General features: G+C 37.0%; 2 protein-coding genes across 3 annotated transcripts in view; one reads left to right on the forward strand and one right to left on the reverse strand.

Annotated features, from left to right (window-relative positions):
* The window catches only part of lamc3 (laminin, gamma 3), a 78,472-nt gene extending 64,052 nt beyond the window's left edge, over window positions 1-14,420 (reverse strand). The window contains exons 1-2 of the mRNA XM_006640787.3: window positions 13,854-14,420; window positions 1,251-1,555 (exon numbers count right to left, since the gene is read on the reverse strand). Coding sequence (XP_006640850.3) covers window positions 1,251-1,555; window positions 13,854-14,217 — 669 coding nt within the window. The 5' untranslated portion in view covers window positions 14,218-14,420. The remainder of the gene's footprint in view (window positions 1-1,250; window positions 1,556-13,853) is intronic.
* Window positions 6,556-23,986, forward strand: part of fibcd1b (fibrinogen C domain containing 1b) — a 231,152-nt gene continuing 213,721 nt past the window's right edge. Inside the window, exon 1 of one of the 2 annotated variants that reach the window (XM_069183545.1) lies at window positions 6,556-6,638. The gene's annotated coding sequence lies outside the window, so the exon portion shown is untranslated. The remainder of the gene's footprint in view (window positions 6,639-23,986) is intronic. The other variant, XM_069183544.1, reaches the window with a different exon arrangement.

A 23,986-nucleotide genomic window follows, 5' to 3' on the forward strand; every position in this document is an offset into this window, starting at 1 on the left:
CTTTCCTCACATGTTGTAAAGATGCCGTGAACATGCAAATATCTTCAGGTATTCTGAAAATATTTGCCTATCTCAAAAGTCTTAAAAGTAAAATATTTAAAGTAGAATTCGTTTAATTTTCAAATAGGAATAGTTTATATAGTGTGGTTCGCTGAAGTATGCACAGCATAATGAGGAGTTTCTGAACAATTGTAAAGGGTTTAAAAAATAAAGCTCTCCAACTGATTTTAAATAAGCAAGACAAAACGATTGCGAAAACGATTATTCAGAGGTGGCCTTCAAAAAGGAGTTCAAAATCATTAACTGGAGAAAGTTTACTCATTGATTTTTCTATCTATTAATTTTCAAGGAATTGCAGGTACAGTACATAATCAAGAGAAAATCAGTGTTCTAATCAAAACTGGCTTGCGTTTTATTAGAAGTAAAATGAACACAAGAGCATGTGCTAAGGGAATTAATTAATTTTCTTTTTACAAAGGCTGATTAATGCTTAAAATTGAAGAAAAGCTACAAGACTTCATACTGGTTAATCGCCTCAGTCATTGTCATTTACCTCTTTTCCCACTAAAACACAATTGTTTTTCAGCCACTAAGAAAAACTGTTAGTTATCTTTTCCCTAAATTTATGTTGTCTCTTTATACCTTTCTTTTAATAAAAAATTGAATTGAAATGACCGATTCCCTTTAAATTCCCTCCTGACTGGGGAACAGCACCTGTTGATCAGCTGGGCCCACCACTATAACCCTGGGGGAATGAGGACTGTGAAGACTCCTCCAGCACGCTCCCGGCCTTGAATAGCCTTCTGCTATTTCCTATGCAACAAACTGCACTGTCCTTTGGGAACGTGCACTGATTGTTTGATTGTGGGAGCCACCCTGTGCTCTGACATGTAACAGATCTTAGAGGGCACAATGAGCCTATTATTGTGGCATCACCTCGCAGGTCTTTAAAGAGCTGTCAAATAATAATAAACTTTACTTTTGTATACCACCTTTAAAAGAGGCTTCTTTAAGCGCTTTATAAAACAGCAGCAAGGTGACGTCTTGAGCCGGGTGGGATCGGGGGCTCAGAGCTGTGCCTGTGCAGGCAGCTGCAGTCCGGGCTGCACAAACACCTTCTGTTCCTGTGCACAAACACCCTAACTGTTTGAGCCACTTGGAAACTTCATTTCCCATTTGTAGCTTATGCTGAGGCTGGAATGAGGAGCAAATGTGGTGCCAGAAGAACAAAACAAATCCTTCGGACTTACCTGGAGCACAGGGCTTTGATCGAAATTATAAGCGCTTGGCCTCCCCTCTAACGTGGAGAAGGCCACGTTCCCTCCAGTGAGGGGCGAGATGTCACTGAACTCGTCAGTGCAGGTGGCTGTCCGCTCGTCCTCCCCGGGCCGGATATAGCCTTGGTTGCTTTGAGCATAAGTCTTCCTGCAGGAGGCGCTGTAGTGCTGGTATGGGAGCCAGGGTCCTCCCTCTTGAGTCCTCTTGTAAATGGCAAAGCTCTCGGGACGGCTGGTGTGGAACTTGAGCCGGATGTAGGTAATTTCATAGGCTTTCCCTGCAGAAGACGATGGAAGATAAGAACAGTACTTACAACAAATCAGGAAGGCTGGAAGGTTAAATTTTACTTTTGGAAAATAACAAGAGAGCAAAAAGAGCATTGCATTCGGAGACACCTCTTCTTCTCAGTCATTGAATGCGATTAGATGTCCGGAAGTAAAGGGAGTAATCCACACACTTCAGAGTGACTCAAAGTAGATCTACTTACATCAGACAGTTGCCTCAGAAACAGATGATTAGACTCAGCACCTAGAGAATAGTTCTGTATTTTGGGGCAAATTTGATACCCATCAACTCGCCAGACAAAATTTTAAGCATTCTGTTCAATTTAAATTGTTTAACCTGCTAAGGAAACCAAAAGAAGAAAATATGCAGTAAGAACCTCAGAGTCAATGGTGTGTATCTGAGTCTTACTTTTGCTTTCAAATCATTAAGCTGGTCTTTCCTCTAAAGAAAGGACTGAGTACATTTTATTGAGTGATTCTCAGCTTTCTGCATTTTCTTTCAACTCTGCAGCCCCTATTTTAGTTGGTTTAGTTGATACTTGGTTAAGTCCTTTATTCATTCATTTCATTCCTAACCAAGAAAGATATTGGTTTCATCTTTGGGGTTTTGTTGACCTACAGTAGATCAAATGATAATATAGGTTAACCTACCTGTAGCACATTCCTAACCCCATTCGGATTTTCCTAAATGCAAGAACCCACTGGCACAGAGCACTTACGTCCTGCATTTAAAATACTGGATTGATGGGTAGATTTTCACTGTTATGCAGTACAGTACTCTAAGTCACATTTGTTATTTACAATGAACATAAAACAGATACTGTGGTTTAAAAGCATATAATTATCGTATTTCCCTGTTGATCTCATCTTCTAATATATTGTTATAGTATAGTACAATGATATTGTAGTGTTCTTATTAAGAAGAATGCAATGCACTAAAATCTTACATTGTTATCAATGGATTGCTCATAGGAGAGTAGAATGGACAGGAAAAAATCTAGGAAATGAGCAACATTCCTTGTAAAACATCCCCCCAACACAAAAACATTGCACACTACTTGCTTTATGATTACACCTCAGCAAGGAAACCACATAGCTTTACTCTGACATCTGTCTGCTGAGTCTGACAGCATCTATTGTACTGTTGTTCTGGAAGCCTATTTACAAGGAAGCTTTCGAGTCTAGAAAGTGGAGAGGAATGGGGGAGAGATATGGAGAGATTATATTGCAACTTTGATTTCCTGTGTTGTTTGTACTCAGGAGACAGCTGTCATAATAAACAAATAAACTCCCTGGAAGAAGTGATGTGTAGGTCATGGAGAAAGTATCATGTCCTGTCATTAAGATGTTGCAGGATTGCAATAATGAAGCATCAGAGGTAAGAAGAGAATGTTGCTAAACATTCACATGTTTACTAATGTAATGTTTAATTTGAACCTTGCACCAAAAGATTCTTGTTTATCTCATACAATATTGAAGGATAGAACTTCGTGAGGTTAACTTCATATTCCAGATCAAAGAGTTTAATTTGTCAGTCCTATGACGAATATATTTAGCAAAAAAACCAGTAATTTTCATAATAGCTTTCTTTGAAGGGAATGAATAATAAAAGATGAGCTTCGAGGTTTTGGTAGATAATAGTATTTTCATTACTACTGAGTTTTAAGGAAATCAAGTAGACAACCACTACAATAATGCCCTATTATTTTCAGACAGATGTTTCATATTTTTTGTTCTATCATAGCTTTTCTTGCCTGTTTAACTGATCAAATATCTAAACTGAAATTTTTATTAAAGGCCTTGAACTTTTATGTTTTGCACTTATACCAACGGAAACATGTTTGTGCTCAATAATTCCACTGAGATCCAATATCTCTTTACTCAAGATGTCTTGTGGGAGCTGTGAGGAAAGAGAAGACTTTTGCAAAATTAAATTAACTAGAGAAAAAGGGATTTAGTTGGGCTGGACGTTTTTTATTAACTAGGAAATTTAATTATGGCATCAGGGGCTAACCTTATTGGACTCTATTTAAAAATCATCCACATAATCTTTAATATGCCAGTGTTTTAAAATGAAGGATAACTTTAAATCAAACTTAAGTATTATAACTAAAAATTGTGTGTATAAAATGTTTAATTTCTTGGTGGCTTTTTTGGATTTTGAATGTCACTGCTCTTGGTCAACTAGATGGAAATCAATATAAATACAGTTATTGTTTAAAGCAATTTGATTTTATATTTTTACCCCTTTAAAGGAATCAGACAAGTTGCAGATAAATCAATTTCACTGTTAGAGGTGTAGACTTCCATATTCTGCATATTGAAAGTTCCAACAATAATTTGCGTTTTAGCACAATATGCATTCCTAAACTCACCATCTTAAGGAAGCAGTAATATTTTTGTGCTTTCTTTAAGACTCTCCAACTGACAGGAACTAGTTTTCTGTCTGAAACTCACATGCACTCTAAGGCATTGGTGATACAGGGTGTACAGTATTTGGCTTGATGTTAAAAATTACAGAAAAAAGGAGCATTGTTTATTCTCCAGGCTAGAAATCACTAAGAACATCTGTAGATGGTAAGGATTCCAGTCTGACGGATCCCTGAGAAATGCTTTCAGCAACATAAGCAAATAGACTCATAGAGCTCTTTCAGAACCTTGGTCAAATTCTAATGGAGACAAAATGAGCTGCTGAATGTAAAGATACAGCTTACAGTACATAATACAATGGCTTAAGTCACCTGGCTGTCACAACCCTCTCAGTTATGAGGAATGATCCAGAGAGACAGCTGCAGGTGTGAAGCTGGGGTGCAGACAGGGAAGACAGAGTTGCGGGCAGCCAGCGAGTATTTGTATTCAGGTGTGTGGAATTGTGAGACTGGCATTTGACCTCCTACTGAATATCTGATATATAACACCACTGTGTGAAGCCTGAAGAAGGGTTTCCATTTTCTGGTTGTTAATGTACTTCTTTTAAATTGTGACTTGTGTCCTCTGACCCAGAGTTTCCCAACTTTCTCCATCCGATAGCACAGTTAGGTAAAAAAAAAAGTTGTGTTACACTGCCCACCTTTCCACATACACATGGATTACAAACAAGACTGTAATGTATTTCAATGTTTAATCCGAATTCACCTTAAGGTCCTAGTAGGAACTGATAACAATTTGGTGTTAACTTGCTTGGCAAGGAAATGGCGATCCTGGCTGTAAGGCCATGAAAAAAACACCCTTGCTTGCAAAGGAATTAGCGAGGGAGGCTGCAGCAAAGGTAAAGATGTGGTGGACTGAGGGGTGTGAAAAAAGATGTGTTTTAATGAGGGCTCAGCAGATGAAATATTCCTATTTAAGTGAATGTATAAGAAGTATAAGATTACAATTTGATCTTCTTCCTGAAAGTCTGTTTAATGGCTCCATTTTGCTCATATGTGGCTTTTCCAAAATCCAAGGGCATACCTGTTAATGTCTAAAGGCACACCACTGTGCTCAGAGTAACGCTGCTCTGATCCCTGTTTCAGTGTGGACTCAGATGACATCCATTTTATCTTACCTTCCAAGTGGTACAGTATATATTGTAATACAACCAATTTGGCTCCTACTTTTTTTAAAATTCCTTGTTTTTGTAAACTCAGCAGAAAGATCTAGCTGATAGAACACCAAGAATAGAATTCAAATCGGCAGCAAGCTTCAAAATAAAAAAAAATTATTGTTGTATTGTGTTTGAACCCAAAAAAGAACCATATCTAAACACGACTCAACTCGTAATATAGTTGGCTGCAAGTTAAGCACACAATACGTTTCATGCTTTAAAGTGTGCCTCAATACACTGCTCACAAATACCTTTGAGATTCACCTACTATACATAACATGATGAAGGCCACATAAATATTAGTTCAGAAGCCAATATTCTATGTAGACTATTTTACTGTAAATGCTGGTGCCTGGTTTGAAAATTGTCAGCTAAACGTCCGTGAAGTTGTTAGGTTTCTGATGTCATTTTCCTTGTTCTTGATCACCTCTTCAACCCTGTAGATTTAATAGAATAAAATAACACCAACATTTTACAGGTTTTAATGTGGAAAATTGCTTACTGTATATTGAGCTGGGTTAATGATTTTTTAATGCTACAGAAGCAATAATAATTTCTAGGAACCACATTATCTCTTTCCATCTCACTGAGAATATTTTCAGGCCACATGGACACGAGTTAAATATCATATTCTCCTACATAAATAGATAAAACCACAGGTGTCAGATTTTGACATTTCAGAATTTGTTTTTGTTGTAAAAGTGCTCAAACATAAGTTTAAAGTACTAACCAAAATATTTACCAAAACACAGAAGGTACTTAATCTCTACAAAAATACTTCTTAGCTTTGCAATGTCTGAGATTACAATCTTGTGATCTAACAGGATACAATACATTTCATTTTTTGAACTTCTGAGTAATAACTGGAGCAACAACACAGCATGTAGAACACCATTATCTTACTGATAAACCAATTCAATTTAGCTAATTGTAATGTGATTATAATTTCAAGTAATCAGGAAACAACTTAATACTAAAAGAGTCAATAATCTAAACATTGTAATTTTACAGTGTCTATTAAGAAATAAAGAAAATATATTTTAATGTAGAGCAACCATGAAATTGTGCATCTCTATTTTGCTTCCACAAATAAAGTCACCATGAAATGCAGCCTCTTCCTCTATTGACACGCCCTTTTCTGGAATTTCCCACTTCCTTAGCTTAATGGGAATAACGGTTAGGTTTTAAATGTTTTAAACATAAAATACTATCAATTTTAATTGTATAACAATGTAATTAATATTTTAATATTATATAAATATTAAATATAAATAAAATATATTTTCAACGATTTATCTTTCATTAAATGAATCCTTCAATAATGATGTTTGACTCTTTTCTTACACCCCTCAGCCTATAGTGGTATCTTCCTCCCGAGAAGCAGGATTCAGAAACAGGTATCAAACCCTTTTGACCCCAAGTAGTGTTTGTTTCAAATTTTCTTCTTCAAAACCTCGTCTAGATGTCAGCAAACTGTTGCTCCAGTTCAGGTAAGAAGTTTTTTATTTTGCACCTTAAAAAAACTTTGGTTAGGTTTTGTTAAACTGTGAAAGACACACAAACTGCTCATCTCCCCTCTACTGTGTACCTTTCAGTTGTGATATCTTGCTTGTATTAACTCCACATTAGCAAAACAATTTTTGCTCCCCTTTCTGTTAGAAGTATGTGCAAAGGAAAGAGACCCTAGAACAGATCAATACATTTTTTGTTTACATTAATTGTATTGTTAAGCAACAGAGCATATTTAAAGTTCCCTTTTTATACTCATTTAATGTTGTGGCCGACTTTACCTGTGACTTTGTCACATTTAATACAGTATAATAGGTATGTCCATTTAAAAAAAAATCAAAGTAAAATGACTTGTCTTGGGAAGTTTCTGAAATCTATACACCATACTTCATTTTGTAAAAAACATTTTTTTTTGCTCTGTGGGAAATTAAACTTAGAAACTTACAAACAGAAATGAATAAATAAGTGTAAGCTCATAAAACGCTCACTTATAAAGTCGGTGAGGTCAGCAGGAGCCATCACTAAGCATGAAAAACCTGCACTTCTCTCACTTAGTGTAGGCCAGGCAACAGAAGGAGACTTTAAGGAGATTTCTTTTATTTTGAGAGGGACTGTAGCCTTAAAGCCAAATCACAAAGAGAACAGAGGAACTACAGTTCCTGCTGTACAGTATCTATGCATAGGAGAGAGTTCTGTGCTTTTGTTACAGTTAAAGTACACAATTCACCCCCAAATATTACTTTTCTTTAAATGTACAATTTTGAACAATCAAATGTGAAATAATAATTCTCACACCTGTTATTCAGTAATCGCCAAGGGCATCCTGTAATTCTTCTACTTGTTTTTTTATCACGCCTTATATTAATGTGCTACAGTACCACATTTATCTAACTTTCATGCTGTTTCTCATCTGGTAATGTGTCTTGTACCGTTATAAAGGAGGCATTGACATTAATATTGCATGCATTGAGGTATCCCCATTGAAAATATTTTGAGAAAACAACAATTTCATGTAAAACCTTCTGTGTATTTTTGACTGTGTAGTGTTGAATTGTTACAGTATGTCTAATTAATATTAAATGCTCCAATCACTAGTTTCTGCTTTTAATGTACATTTACGGTAGACTTAACCAGAATATTCAAGTATTCTGATGTTTGTATTTTACTCACTTGTAGGCAACTAAACACAATTTTACAAGCAAAGATAATCCTTGATTTAGCCCAGTTGTTTATTGTAAATATTTTGGATATCTTCACTTTTAACATCTTGGCTCTTAATACAATACTGTTTTTTTCATGATTGCAACATTTGTGCTCTGCATGAAAGCTTACTTTAGCTGATACATGATAGGATTTTCACATTTCTGCCATAGTCTTACTGTGGCTTTACTGCTTAACCCTAGTTTTGACGTGGTTTTATCTTCAATGAACATCAGTATTCTTTATTATACTAGACTGTTTTGTATCTTAGTAAACTTTCCTTCGAGCATTCTTAAAGGCTTAACTCTTCAAAAATCTAAAAGAGACTAATAATATATAAAGTTAACTCTAAATGCCACTTCTCTACAAAGCAACAAGCTAATGAAAAGGCAGCTGTTTAACTGAACAGTGGGAAATGAAAGGAGCAACTTAAAAAGTCTATGGATACAGATCCATTAGGATATTTCAAGAAAGGGCTGAGCTTCATGAATCAATAAGCAGCTAAGTACTGTAGAAACATGATGAGCTGAATAGCTTCCTCAAATTTGTAAGCTGTCATATGTACTGTGGTCTAAAGAATCATTTTTCTGTTGCAATTAAAGCCCTTTAATATTTGGTCGGAACTTGGTTGTGCGGGAGACTAATTTACATGCCTTTGGAGCTTTCCATTGTTGGCAAACCGAGTTCAAGTCTGAGTTGAATCAAGGAAATTTAGTTAGTTTCTGTGAAACTCAGTCCCCCGTAGACATTGCCTGACTTCACACTATTGAATTCAATTTTCTACAGTACATGACTGTCAACCTCAGGTATAAAATATTATATGAAAAATAATTTCCTCTGAAACTATAGTTAAGGTGCTGCTGTAATTAACTTAAGAATGACCTCAGAAATGCAAAACTATTCTGCAATAAATTCAGTATAAAACAAGTCTAAAGCAGATATTTTCCTAGGCCTGTAGTTTTAATCTGAGTGTAGTATGCACAGTAAGACCTTCAATTTGAACTGCAATCATATTGAAGCAACAACAAAACTGCAGTCTTGAACAGAGCCAAACCCATTACGTTGAAAAAGGGCATTCTGATTTAAGGTCTCAGAATGTGTTTGTCAGTCCAGGAGGTTTTTCTCTCAGTAACTCACTTTCAGCTCAGATTTGCATTAAAAACCATCTTACATGAGCAACAAATATATTGCTTCTTAGGAAGTGATACGATAACGATGTAGACTATGATGTAGAGTTGTGACAGTAGAAGTTAGAATGGTAAAAATTGATCAAACACTGATACTCTACAGCACCTATGGTATATTTTGCCGAGTGGACTGTCATCACAAACAGACACCTTTAGTAGCCTCGTGCCACTGCGTCAGTCTATTTCCAGGAACACATTCTATTGCCTTTTTAAAAAGAAATGCTTTTGTCTTAAGTATTTCGTTCATCCCAGACAGGAAACTTTGTTTAATCTTGCAGAATTGAAAACAGATGGAAGTCTCCTTGCATGTGTCTGGGAAATGTCTGACCCTAATTTCCATTGGCTAGACCGCACAGGGCTCTTTGTTTTTGTTTTTTTTTCCTCCACATACTTGACTGTTTGAGACCAATCTGTGTCATTTCTTTAGTATGTTTGAAAACAGTACCCACTGTGAACTGATGTTTAATTTGGAGAAGAAAGAATATACAATCTTCAGGAAGAGCCCAATAGACTCACAGCTGGAAACAATGAAAAAGAAGATCCCATAAACCTACAAGCCCTCTGATGTGTATAAGAGCCAGAGATGGCCTAAAACAATTAACTGGCTCTCCATCCATTCATTTAGACATTGAGTTTTTGAACAACAGCGATTATCAGGTGTTGATGTTACTGCTATAGCCTTTCTGTGCACACTATAAATAGTGTACAGAAACTACAGTACTGACTACAGTAGTCAAATGAGAAAATGATGTTAATCCCACAGAATTCCAATGAGTTTAAGACTAAAGGGGAGGTTGAGAATAGTGGACTGGATAGGGATCGAGAAATTCAATTCAGCTGCCTGGGTAATGAGCTAATGGAGGACCCATCATCTGGAAAGATATGATAGACAGCACAAAAATCTATACATTTAAGAAGATTAGGGAATTCACAGATTTAGGGAGACGTTTTTCATACGAGACAGCCAGAGATTTAGGGAGACTAACATCTTTTGGAAAAATGCCATGTGTATATCCATAAATATGGTGTAGTTTCAAATTCTTTACTCTGTTGATACATCTTTAATATCATAACTGAAGAAGGCCATACTCATCATCTGCGTGACATTGCCATTTTGTTGACTTCTTTTCAACAAATTCATCAGATTTAAAAGACTTTCAGTCTTAGACTATAGCTTCTTGCTGGTTGAGAACTGTTGTCCGCATCAACAGTTTTGCAATTTTATCGCAAGACTAAGCCCTATGCTATCATTAACTGTGGCTGAAAAGCTGATCAACATATTTGTATTCTCTCGAATTGACTACTGCAATGCTCTGCTCCCTGGGGTATCTAAATCTACTCTGAACAAGCTGCAGTATGTCCAAAATTCAGCAGCCAGAATCCTGACCAGATCTAGTGCAAGTGTTCACATTACTCCTATCCTGGAGTCCTTGCACTGGCTTCCGGTCAAATTCCGCGTAGACTTTAAAATCCTCATGCTCACCTACAAGGCTTTACATGGCTTGGCACCTCAATACCTGTCTGAACTTTTATCGCCCTACTCCCCACCTCGCAACCTCCGCTCTTCAAATTCTGCCCTCCTTACTGTCCCCCAAGCCCGTCTACATTGTATGGGCGACAGGGCCTTCTCCTGCTATGCCCCCAAGCTCTGGAACTCCTTGCCCAAGGATATTAGAGAGTCACCTTCTCTAAACTCCTTCAAATCCAGACTCAAAACCCTCCTTTTCAGAAAAGCCTTTACTTAACTGGTTCCATTCTTCACCCCTCTGCTCTTCTTAATACCATCTTCCACGGTCTCCTCTATTGTTATTGTTGTATTGTTGTAATTATAATTGTGTCCTGTCTTGTGAAATTTTCTTATTTATTGTTGTAGTCTTCTTATTTATTGTTATTGTCATCCTGTAAAGCGCTTTGAGAAGCCACCTTTAAAGGCGCTATATAAAATAAAGTTTATTATTATTATTATTATTATTATCAACTGTTATAAATGCATGTAACTGCTGTCACAAACATCCCATGCTCTTGCACTGTATAAGCACAGATAGATGCAGGTTGTGCTTGTACGTTTTTATTAGTAGCAGCCTAGGAAATGTCTGCATTTTTTTTAAACCCTGTAACACTCCATGTTTGGAAAATAATGCAAAAAAAAAGTTTAACTTTCATACTATGCCTTCCGTGCAGTTTGTCTTTGAAGCTTAACCAAGTATTTAAATTACAACAAGAAGTGTACCAGCATGTTATAATTAGACTAGATCCTCACACTATGTGTTTTTCATAGAATGTGGTAGAAAAGGTTTTATCTTTTTTATCTGTATTTTTGTATGGGGAAGTCTGAGCAAGGCCCTTAACCCCAACTGCTCCAGGAGCGCCATACAATGTCTGACCCTGTGCTCTGACCCCAAGTTTCTCTCCCTGTCTGTGTCTGTGTGTCTCATGGAGAGCAAGCTGGGGTATGCGAAAAGATAATTCCTAATGCAAGAAATTGTAAAGGGTTAATAAAGTGATATTATTATTATTATTATTATTATTATTATTATTTCTATTAATATTGTTGAAAATACTCTGCAGTCTTCCTGCCAACCTCTCATTTGAGGATTCCTTGCTTGTTATTTGCAAAAACAAACGTGGCACTGATTTTCTACGAATATGTTTCTGACATTTGTTGAAAAAAGCAAGACCTTTTCAAAGTGAACAATATATTGCATCAATGGAAAAAGGAGACTCAACAAATGGACACAAAACTGCTATTTGTTTCCATGAAATAGTTATATGCATGTCTCGGATATCTACAGTTAATATTATGGAGTTTCAGGGTTAATCCTTCTGTATCTCTGAAGTATTCTTTCTCAACAAGGACCAAAGAACGTGTATTGTATATTCAAATGATACAACTACAACTGATGGGGTTAATGCTTTTCCTTTGATTCGTGTAGAGTTCTATGGAGTGCATTATCAACTTTATTTTCTCTGGGTTAGACCATTGCCTTCTGTACAGTATCCATGCAGGTAGGTATCTCACTTAAGATGATTTAACTGTAATGAGTAGGGTGAAAACTGTTCTTGGCTCTTACCCAGTTAGTGATTGTTTCATTGAATTGAATGACTATTAGTCAATTGGATTAATATCCAAGTAAACTGTTAAAATAAAATTATCAGGAGCAATAGCAAAACAGGAAGAAAATGGATAGAAGTGTTGTGAAACAGATTATTGTAGTAGTGATTGCTTTGAAGAAATGGAAACACTGCTGCAAATAGATTACTAATTAGTCTTATGACTTTTTCCAAGCAACTTTACAGGAGATACAATTACCTGTTCTGTATACATATTTTGGTCTCCAGTAAAACTCTATATTAGGGTTTGCTGGAGCAGTCAGATTCCTGGCAGGATTTTCAATGTCCTGTTTTTTCAAGTTCCAGTGGATGTTTTTGGGTTGGTGGGAGGTAGGACAGCTTTAGTGGGGCAGTGCCTATTGTCTGTTCTCTCTCCTTTGGCATCTGCTGGCAAACTCTGTTATAAAGGTGAACAGGCTTTAGGGATGACAGACTTGACTTAAAATAATGCATCGCTTAGGAGAATTACGTGCATTGCTTAGGAGAATCAAAAAAGATTAATCTTATTTATTTTAAAAATGAGTCTTTACTTTGTAATTTGCAGTAAAGATGCAAAGCTTGTCTTTGTAGTTTAACTCTTTATTCACCATATTGTGTATTGCAACCGATGAATTGAAAATAACCTACTGACTAGAGATTTTCAGCAGAACTCAGTCATTGCTTGATGCTATGGAATCTGGTGCAAACATAGCCAACGCCTTGTCTTAACTACTGTAACTACAAAAGCTGCAATCAATAGGAACAAGGGACACCTACAGTACAGAAGAACACAACACCCTTACAAGAACAAGATCTGGAAATATTCCGGTTTAAAACTTACTCCTAACATTTATGCCCTTCATACACATGCTCTGCATTTGAAAATAATTTGAAAATTTCAATTCTACTAAATCAAAGCTTAAGTAATCATGAGACTTTACCAAAATAATGACTGCCTCCGTAAACTGTGACAGATTTCAATTCATACTGTTCGGGAAGCTGGAAGAAATATCTGCAGTTATAAAAGTACCTAGTTCAGTGCAGTTTTCAATAAAAAAGTTCCTGAAAGAATCCTTTTGATATATGCCTGCAATTATCTGAACAGAATGGCTTTAAGCAATATCTGGAGTAATGTGGTTTTATATACAATTACCAGAGCATTAAATAACAAAACACCAAAGCCCGTTTTCAAAAGAGCAGTTACAGTATGTGCTGGAGATCTCCTTCTGTATGAACTTTTCACATCTCATCTGAAAAGTTCCAGAGTCAAATACATCAGAATAAACAGTTTCAGGATTTGGAAACCTCTGCTGTACTCTGATGTGGAAGCGGATGTGCTCAGCTCTTTACAGAATGTTACTTTACTGTAACAGATAGAAGAAGCAGTAACAGATAAAGCTCCATGTTCTAAAAACTGCGGGATATACGGATGTTGGCCCCAGGTGGTACTACTTTGTGTTCATTTGCATGGGCAGATGTGGGCAGTTAATATATATATATAGAATCTAAATTGCAAGCAATTCCTTTGCACCATCAGTAGTGTTTGTACAAGAACCTACAGTTTTTAAAATGAAATAGATCAAACTGGCATGCACTGCAAGTCTTGTTTGCTTGCCTGAAAAGTGGGTCAAGTCACAGTAAAAGTGTGGAAGATCACATCAACAGGGAAAGGCTCTTTAAAAGTAAAAAAAAAAAAAAAAAAAAAAAAAAAGCTCTTACCCAAGTGTAGAGTTAAGTTCACAGATGTAGGATACTGGATCCCGTAAAACATTGACTGGCTCTGCCACCAGCTTGGCTCTTCCTCGCTGTGGAAGTCTGTCAGGTAGGTGGCATTGTGATGTTGGAGGGGGTCCATGGAATCGCAGTGATGGCATGACTTGGTGGAGCCAGCCTGCATGCAGAAGTCCTCTGGCGGAGAGCCACACACATTGGATACAAGCACAGTTTTGTTGAAAGCTGCATTCTCGAACTTGGGCAGGCATCGGTGCGGAGCGCCGTGGGTGTCATAGCAGGAGTCCATGCCCCCTGAAACCAGGCGGGGAGGCAGCGTGAGGAGCAGGAGCCAGAAAACTGCTTTGCCCATGATGGAGCACCGTCTGCCACTCAGTCTTGTTCTGCCTTGCTCGCCGGTCTGTGCACCCTGCACTCTGCCACGTGCTCTCCCTCGGTTCAAACTTAGTGAGTTACTTTGGCTGAGTTTGACATCAAAGACGGGGGGGAAGGAAGGCAGAAAAGCACCAAACTTTTGCCATCTTCTGGATGAAACGGAAACTGCATTCAGATGTCCATTCTTCTGTACTGTACCTTAAGTAAAGGGATGTGTGGAAAACAAATCAAGATACTTTCAAGAGATTCCCTCTGTTTTTTATCTTATTTATTTGCTGTGTGTTATAATGTGTTTTCTGCATATACTGTACAGTACATCTGGCACAGCACTCCAGCGTAATAGTAGAGTCTGCAACAAAGTATATTTTTGTGTTTTTATTCCTAATAACTTCATTGGCTTTCATAATTTATTCTTTACATTTTATTTCCCTGCTTTATTTTCCTGTGATGTTTTTAGACTGCATAGATGACAAAATGACAAAGTTTATTCCTGTAACCTCTTGTTAAATTAATAGCACAAACCTCGGCATTCCTTTAATAGAGTCGCAAAGCATAATATAAAATATAATTAGACTTGCAGGACATGGCTTGATTATCAAGAGGATTTGCAATAGTGATTTAGGAGGATCTCAGTTTTGTTTTTATTTACAACTTTAAACCTTGTTAAAATGGAAAAAATTCTGTGAAGCATATTTACTGACAGTGGTTGAGGCTATGCTGTTTATCCTGTTTTATATATCTGATGGCATAATTAAAAAATAAGAATCTTTGTTTGTTGTAATGGAAGACACACTAAAGAGAAGATCAAGCAAAACTTCAATTTCATACCTGTTACTGTTTATCAGTAGTTTAGAAATGAATCCCTACTTTGAGTTATATAACTTTAACAGGAATTGGCTGAAGAAATTAATGTGCCCTACAACATCGAAATAAGCTTTTTTCACTGTGGTTGAAGCATTCAGTTTGTGTTTACAGGTACAGCAATAAAATTCTAAGGCTCCCTGACTTGTTTGTGTGTCTGTGTACAGTATGTGCTTCAATGGACTGATGTCCCATCCAGGGGGTACCCTGCCTCGCACCCGCTGCTTGTCAGGATAGGCTCCAGCTCCCCCTGCTACCCTGAATTGGAAGAAGCAGTTATATAGTGGTTTAGTGGATTGTGTATTTTAAAGGCAATGAATATGACAGAAGCTATATGTCGCCTGAGAGCGAAGTGAACTAGAAAAGATGTTAGAAGAAAGGTTAGAAAATGGATGGATAGATAAGGTTGGCTGTATTAATATTGGCTGTGTGAAAAATCTCTGCCACCCCAAAATAAGAGACAGGAACAGGATTGGGATTCATTACAAAACAATTTTGGTTTGTACCCAGGAGTGTCACGGACGTCCAACGGGACTAACCGTGGGGAGCAGGAGAGCGGAAAAAGACCCATATGCGTAGCGGCGTGACGGGAAAAAGGCCCGGGCTCATTAGTGCAAAGAGTTCAGGAATGCCGTATAGAAACCTATGCCCTCAGGGAGCGGACGTGGGGCGCCCTGGTGCTAGGCGGGTCTCAGGACATCCGAACATCAATGCTGAGCCAGGACAGAGTGCAAGACCCAGAAATATATAGCCCAAGGGAAGGAGAGGGACAGGAAGGACAGCAGACCGGAAATAGGGACAGGACAGAGAAGGAGCGCCCTCTGGCTGCAGAGGGCGTGACAAGGAGTTTGTTCATATTGATGCACAAGCAGCAGTTGTGGTGTTTGAGGCCTTGAGCCATAACGTTACCATCACAGGGTGCCTGCATCAGACAGTGGTCTCCCCAAGTCATGTGTTGGCTGAGCTCCATTTTATGGGTCTTTCACGAAGCTCCGTTGTATTTGACAGTTGTGGTTATTGTGGCGCAGAAGTGATTCCTGTAAGTTAATTTTCGTCTGAATGTGATGTCTGTTTGAGTCGGGGTTAATCATTGACATTTCAGCTCGCACTCCTGCTGGAACCTGCTAATGCGAAGTGGATGAATGTGAAATGTCACAGAGGCCTCACATTATGACATCCCTATCGGCAACATTCCCAGAGCATGCTCCCTTCCGAGAGGTGAAATCACCGCAGTGTGATTAAATCTGCTCACCCTGTGTGCCTTTATGCCTACACATAATTTTTGCATGTACAAACTCACAAGCACAGATTTCTTGACAAACCTTCTGTATGATTTGCATTTTATTTCCAAAGGGTTAAATAGGACCAAGCACAGATGCGATCTAGTCTAGAGTATGTTTAGTGGGGTAATTGCATAATATCACAGTCAAACAGGTTAAAATGTTATCATCGAATAATGTGTTGACTATGCATTTCTATAGTATTTCAGTACATTACAATTATTCAAGAGGTAAATCAACATTCTGAAAAATTGTCATTAGCCTTGAGGAAATGAAAAAAAAATACTACAGTAGTATTTTTTACACTATTACTATAATACTTATCCTAAAGCCGATATTTAGTTTTTTTTATTTTACACATAAGGTTCCTGTTTAAATATTGTCAGTTTGTCAATACAGTATGTACTGTAGGCTAGAAAAAAACAATAATTGCAAAAGGTCAGCCTTGTGACATGTATAGCTCTAACTGATAGTGGCTGCTAGTTTCTTTTAATGTTTCATTAATTAAGTTAATTATCTGTGCACATTTTTTCTTGTATTAATTTTTCCATTTCCATTTTTAGCTCTGAGTGTTTTGTGTTTTGCTTTATCCATTTTGATTTGGTGTTGATTTAATTTAGCTTGTTTTGTGTTTATTGGTGTGTTCACCTGTTTTCTTTCACTCCCTGATCATGAGGAAATTAAGTGCTGTTGTCTGAGCAAATGTGGCTTCTTTTCTTCACACAAAACAGGTCATGCCCTGTCTCTCACCTGCAAAAACCTTTTAAAACTGTCTGCTTGGAAGAGCTCTTGAGGAGAGGATAGATTTGCCCTGGTGCAAGAACTTCAACACTTTTGTTATGCACTACAGAGAGGAGAAGATTAAGACAGGTTAGAGGATATTTATTTTTCGTAGTTTTTTTTTTCCTTTTTGGTTGCAATGTGTTAAAGAAGGTTAGCCTTTAGTCTTAGAAATGCTTTTCTAGGATTGAAAACATTGAATTTGAAAAAGTGGGATCGTATGTACCTTGTCTTGGAGCACTCCACTATGAGAATGGCATTCAGCTGTTCCCGATTTGATTGTTCTTGGTTGCTATTTTACTGTAGAGCTGGGCTCTCCAGTCCTAGTTATGGTGAACTGAGTATCTCTCTGGTTTTCATTGAACTAATAACTGAGTTTACTGGAAATGGTTCTACTGGAGAGATTGAGTTATTAGATCTTCAAAGTGACTTAAATTAATGTTTTAAGCATCTAACTTAGAAGCAGGTAATCAGTTCAAATGTCTGAGCTCATGTGAAATGAAAACCAGATTTTGATTTGTTGAATTTGTGGCTAAACTTCACCTTGAAAAGTAATAGTTTTTTATGGTATCTGGTATCTTTTTCTTTTGCAAGTCCTTAGTTTGATTTCTTGCTACCTGGGAAAACTTGAACAGAAGAAGATGTGTCGGTGATCCCCTGAAAATGTGGATAGGGTTGACTTGTCCTTCAGCAGGAGATCAAGCCTTTTGGCATAGAGGAACCACATCGGGGGAGAGGTGCAACACACTCATTTAATATGAACCTCCATGCAGGTGCAAGTACTGTCGATAAATGTTGGTTGCACTTTTTATTTGAAATAAAACTGATTCTGGCCTGCAATATTTAGGAAACGAGTCAAGTAAAGTCATATTTTTGGATAGGCCAAAGTGATCATGTCTAGTATGTTGTGGTATGCTTATATCTTTGCTGTATGTCTTCATACAGTATTTATACAGAATGTGCTACAATTTATTTATTTCCCAGTGTTTTTAAGCTGTTCAAATTATTTTGAAAGCTAGCTTGACAAATGTAAACAAGTCAGTATGCTTTCCTACACTGTGCCATTGCTCCCACTGCTAACTAAATTTTGATATTGGAGTGTCTCTGTGAGGGTCAAACCTGAAAATTAAGTGACAGAAATAAAGAGCTCTAATAAATACTGTTTTTTCCCCTCTTTGGAGTGCTACTCTGTATCTACATATAAATCCAAAAGCAAAGCACTTGTGCTAATTACAGATACACAGAATAAAGTTGCTTATCCTGTTCAGTGACTAATCCTTATGTCAAATAGTACTGCCAGTTTTTTTCATTGGATTACAGTTTAAGGGATTTTGAACGTTGTCAGAAACCGCTTATCTGTAACAGGCTAAGATCTTGGGAGGGCTGAGCTGAAGGCATAATTTTGAAGCAGATTCCTTCAGTGTGCAGATCAGAAGGCTTTCTGTATTCTTTTCCTTAGTTAGATATTGGGTCTGTCTCCATCATGCAGTCATAAATAAGGAGTAATTTTATATTGCACTGCCTTTTCTATTAATCATTATATGTCTGGGCAAGTTTATTGCAGTTCTAGAATTTAAAACATTTTGCATCTATAAGTTTAGGGTGTTCCTGAAACAAATAACTAAAATAGTGCACACTTTATGTACAATATCTGCTGCTACATTTATACTGTTAATGATGACCCAGTTGGACAAAAGAGAGAAAAACCAAAAATCAATATAAAATAAATGCATGTTTGATGTAAAGGTTTCATACAAATACTAAATGCACCATTCTGAATTGACTGCTTTGATAATGTAGATGTTCATGTCTGTTCCATATTATTATACAGTGAGTTCTTTTGGCTGACATGGTAAGAAATATTACCGGTGTCCTGAAAGTCACTGGATAGAAAATACTGAATTATGTAATTCTTATCAATTCGTAAGGAATATACTGTAATGACCTCTATACTGTTATCCTATTTCATTTACTGTATACTAACTATTTCATTTATGGCCTTGGTTGCTGTTCATGCAAGAGCATGTAACTGGCCTGGGTCTACAGACCATTTTGAAATGTCTTCCATTTTAAAAGATTATGCATGCATGATTAGGCGATCTTGCTGGGCTACTTTCTGCATGGAGTTTTGTATGTTCTCCCTGTGTCACCTGGGTTTCCTTCTGGTGCTCTGCTTTCCTACCACAGTCCAGAAACATGCTGGTAGGTTAACTGGCTTCGGAGAAAATTGACCCAGGTGAGATTGGTGTCCCATCCAGGGTATATCCTGCCTGGAGTGCTTACCTGATATGACCCTGAATTGGAGGATGCAGTCATAAAAAATGGATGAAGGGATGGATGAGTATTAAAAATGTTTGATAGCCTGATACTCCACTAAAGAGCAGAACTGATGAAGACCTTATGTATATATACTGATATACTATGCTGAGAGGTTTAGATGGCCTGTAATGCATGAGAAAGGTGAAGTGTTTTCTCCTGCCAGTGTGTACGTTACCAGAAGAAACAACAGTATAGAAAATGTGAGGAAAATCACTGGTGGGTTGAAGATGGTTTAACACCATAATTGTAAGGGTGAAGATGAATGCCAACAAATGAAAAATGAAAACGTAGTTTTTATTATTTACTTGAAAAATACAGATATGATATTTCTATCATTAAATGGTGCCTCTGTTATATTAACACATCATCATAACTGGAAGGGCAATCTTAAATGTATCTGGAGTTGAATGTTTGCAGTGTTTCATGGAAGCATAGGTTTTTCATATTAGCTTTAACTGCATACTTTGAAAGTATATGATGAATTAATGTTTTTGAATGACATTAATCAGAATATTACTTCTTTCCTGAAGCACATGTGAGCTTCACACCTTTTCCTTGGAAAGATTTATAGGCCAATACATTATGCATGCTTCTAACAGGCATTTGTGAGAAATTCACTATTTATTATTGCTATAAATTGCCAGACCAGCATTTATAGTTATTAGCTTTTTAACCTTGCATTTAAGAGTGCTCGTTCCTACTGTTTTAAGTTGATAAACATATCTATCTTTTGGGAGTTTGTGTTATTAATTAGCCTTGTGCAGTATAGATAGTCCACAATAAATGGCCAAAGGGAGCGCATGTAAAGCACCATCGAAAAAATAAAATTACAGATTTTTGCCAGATTTATCCTTGCTTTTCCAGTGGTGTTTGGTTGAAATTTACTTTGTTCTTTATCTGTTTTATTGCCTTCTGAATTGGTATCTACAAAATCAAGATTAATCACAGGAAGTGTTTTTGTTTTCTGCTGCATGTGTTCTCTCACATTCTCTTACACATGGTTCCAGCCAGCCTCCCCTTAGCTGTATCCATTATCAGCCAAAGCAGTCTGCTGTTCAAAGCAATAAGCCAAGTAAAATCTCTAATTTTAGTGCATGCTGTTGCCCATCATTATTAAAGCCAGAGGTATTGATATGTTTTGTATGGTTCGATGTAAAACTAAAATGATGTAACTTCGACTTTCTCTCTATGCAACCAGTATTTAAGTATTTATCTGATAAATATCAAATGAAAATGTATGTGAAAAGATTTCATAGACACTTCTTGGTTGTAGCATGAGACATTTTTAATAAAGCGGAAAGCCGATACCATTTTTAGGCAAACAAGCCTGTGCACTGTTAAGCTGTCTTGAGCATCGGCAAATGGAAAAATAAACAACTTCTCTTTATGCATGTCTGAGGCAATCAGTTGCTTCATGCAAGGACTTTCAGCTTCTGCATTTGATATAATGCTGGCTGTATTACATCTGTTCACTGTGGTATCTCTCTTGAGTGATGGGGATTTAACAATTCTTCATCTCTGCCTCAATGACCTGGAGTTTGTTGAATGCGTTAGAGAACTAATTAATGGCAAACTAAAAGCTTTATTCTAAAGTCTGTGATATTTTCTCAGAGCGCCATTTGGGTGATCTTGTTTATTTTCCTAGTTTAGCATTATTGCTGCAGTATGTTTTTTTTCTCCCCAGTAGTTTTAGCTTTGCTGTTAACACTCACTGCCAGGTATTTCTGTGGTTGCTTCTCGTATCATGGTGTTCATAGACATACATGTTAAAACAGTACGTTATCTGAATACTAGCACGATCACAGGACATGAGAAATGTTACAGACAAGAGGAGGCTGTTTGGCCCATCTGAACCATTTCATCTGTCCGGTCAAATGTGAGTAAAGATGAAACAAGCCAAGAAATACAAAGAAGGGGTGACAGCACTGGCAATGCTCCTCGCGTTAGAGGAAGGAACCGAGAGGCAGCTGCAGGAGTGCCGCTGGGGCGAAGGGAGAAATACTAGAAAAGAGGTGTGGGCCACCAGTTCTGGGTTTTAATGCAGATCCATGTCATTTCGACTTCTGTCCTTTGGTTCATATTTCACTGTTGGCTGTGACTGTTCATCCATGCCCTTGGTGATTTCGAATCCTTTTATCATATCCCCCACAGTCTTCTCTGCTCAAGAATGAAAAGATTCTGATCCTGCAGCCTGTCAGTGCAGGGAATTCCTTTCAGTCCTGGAATGCATCTGGCTGCTCTTCTTTGGACAGAGAAGTAGTATCTTTCTAGTAACTTGGTGGCTGATACTAACATGTTTGATTACTTTAATATTTTGTTTACGTTGTTCACACAGTTCAAAGCCATTGTATCTTATTTAGGTGTGATTATTTAAAACTTTATAGACCTGATTTCATTTTCACCTTTAATTTATCATATACATATTGTAAACTGGCAAGTGGTGGGCTGGTGTTTACAGATTTAGAATGGCGTATACATGATGTTGCATATTCATGCATACAGTACATACTGTTAATGCCAGTGTACTGTATATTCATAAATCGGAATCTAGTTACATACTATAGTTCTTTTGTATTGACACTTGACACTGACATGCTGCATAAGCCTCAGACTTCTCATGTGTGGTGTTACGATTGTTTTAAAGACAGTTATACAGTAAACCTGTCCTTGGTTTAATGACCTGTTGTGTATCTGCACATTAGATGGATAAAATCTTATTTTACATGAATTAAAAATGCACGACTGCAAAATGCTGGAGATACACTACAACCAAACTGTAGACACAGTCTGCATGTTGAAGGTGCCACACTTATCAACAGATCTTTCTCTATAACTGTGTGTGCCTATGGAAGTGGTGTGTCATTGTAGTTTGCCAGCAGATGCTGCCAAGTTATGTATCAAAGGCACATTAAGGTTCTCCATTGAGTGTCCTATTGACTTATTTTGAATACTTAGCAAAGTGCTGCTCCAAACTCTTTTAAGGAAATAATACCAAGGTAAAGGCAAGCACACGGAGGAACTCTACTTTTTCTTAGTCCCGTGACTATTAATTAGCTGGCTTTTGATTAAAGAGAGCATTAGAAAGAGGAAAAGGCCAGCAATTACTACATGTATTAATCCAAGAGAAAAGGCTAATTAGCATTCCGAAAGCTTCATGCTTTAAATGGGAATGAAGTTTAATTTAAATTTACTTGCTGATTTTTTTTATACTGCAATTTGCACTTTTAATTTGTCATTCCTGTAATTATGTATGCATGAATTACAGCTGAGCTGAGCTAAAATAGAGGCACAGCATTTATTTGCTTCAGTAAGTTAGTCTCAGGGCCTGGTTGATTTGCAAGTTCATTTTTGTAATTTTCTTTCTTGGTTGATGGGATAATAACTTCAACTGGCATCTGTCTTCTTCCTCATATCCAAACTCAAAAATTTCTCTGTCTGTCAGAAGACATGAGGTCAGATATTCTTGTCAAGACTGATTTTTAGTCTTAATGCTATTTTTCTCAAAATGGATTTTAAAATGTCTATTGTGTTGGAAATATACCAAAGAGTATTCTAGATGGCAGATTACAATAATTACTGCATTAAACAAAACATGAAATTTATTCATAGGTTTGTTCAGATGTATGCAATTTGTTTTTTATGCTCAGTAATAGCAATACATGAGTTATCGCCTAATCTTGACTAGGTTTTACAAAAAGAAGTTAGTCAGTTGATTGATCCACTATCTCCTAAGACGTATTACTGCACACATTATTTGTAAAATGTCCTGCGATTTTACCAGTTGTGTTGATATTCACTGAATTCCATAGAATGTATCAACAGGAGGTATAGTCTGTGATACACAGATTATAATATTTTATAATTCTAACATGTCTCTGTGCTAAATTACCAGCAATAGTAAAACAATTTAATGTACAATTGTACAATAAATAGGAAAAATAAGATGAATACCTAAGCAAATGTGTATATTTAACAATTCAATCTTCATAACATTAGCCTTAAATGAACTTTCATTTCTGGACCTTGAAAGTAATGGTATCCATTTAATCAAGTGGTTGATGCACTGTGGTTTATTTGTGAATTAAAGAGCTACTGAACAGCGACACAAGTTATGAAACTAGAAGATCATACCGAGGTTTGTACAGTATGAAGAACAGAAGGTCATTAATCTGATATTATGAGTGCTTTAAAAGGCTTTTGAAATACTTTGGCAAATACAACTAATTTGTTATTATGGGTAACAACGAAAGCCTTGAATCACAGAGATTACATGGATTACTGAAGTACATTCTTCATTATTTCATTTAAAGTAGTTTTAAAAGTGCATTCGTAGAGTAATAACCCAGCCTTAAACAGCCTGTTCCTTTATATTGTAATCTTCTCAGCCAACCAGCTGTGCATGTTTCTAAAAATGAGCCAGATGTGTACTGTTAGTGCTCTCTAAGCAGGTATACATATGAAATGACCTGTGCTTTTTCTTCCATTCCTTTGCTTTCTCAATACCCT

Source organism: Lepisosteus oculatus, chromosome 24 (genome assembly GCF_040954835.1).
Source record: "Lepisosteus oculatus isolate fLepOcu1 chromosome 24, fLepOcu1.hap2, whole genome shotgun sequence".
In the NCBI taxonomy this organism is placed as follows: domain Eukaryota; kingdom Metazoa; phylum Chordata; class Actinopteri; order Semionotiformes; family Lepisosteidae; genus Lepisosteus; species Lepisosteus oculatus.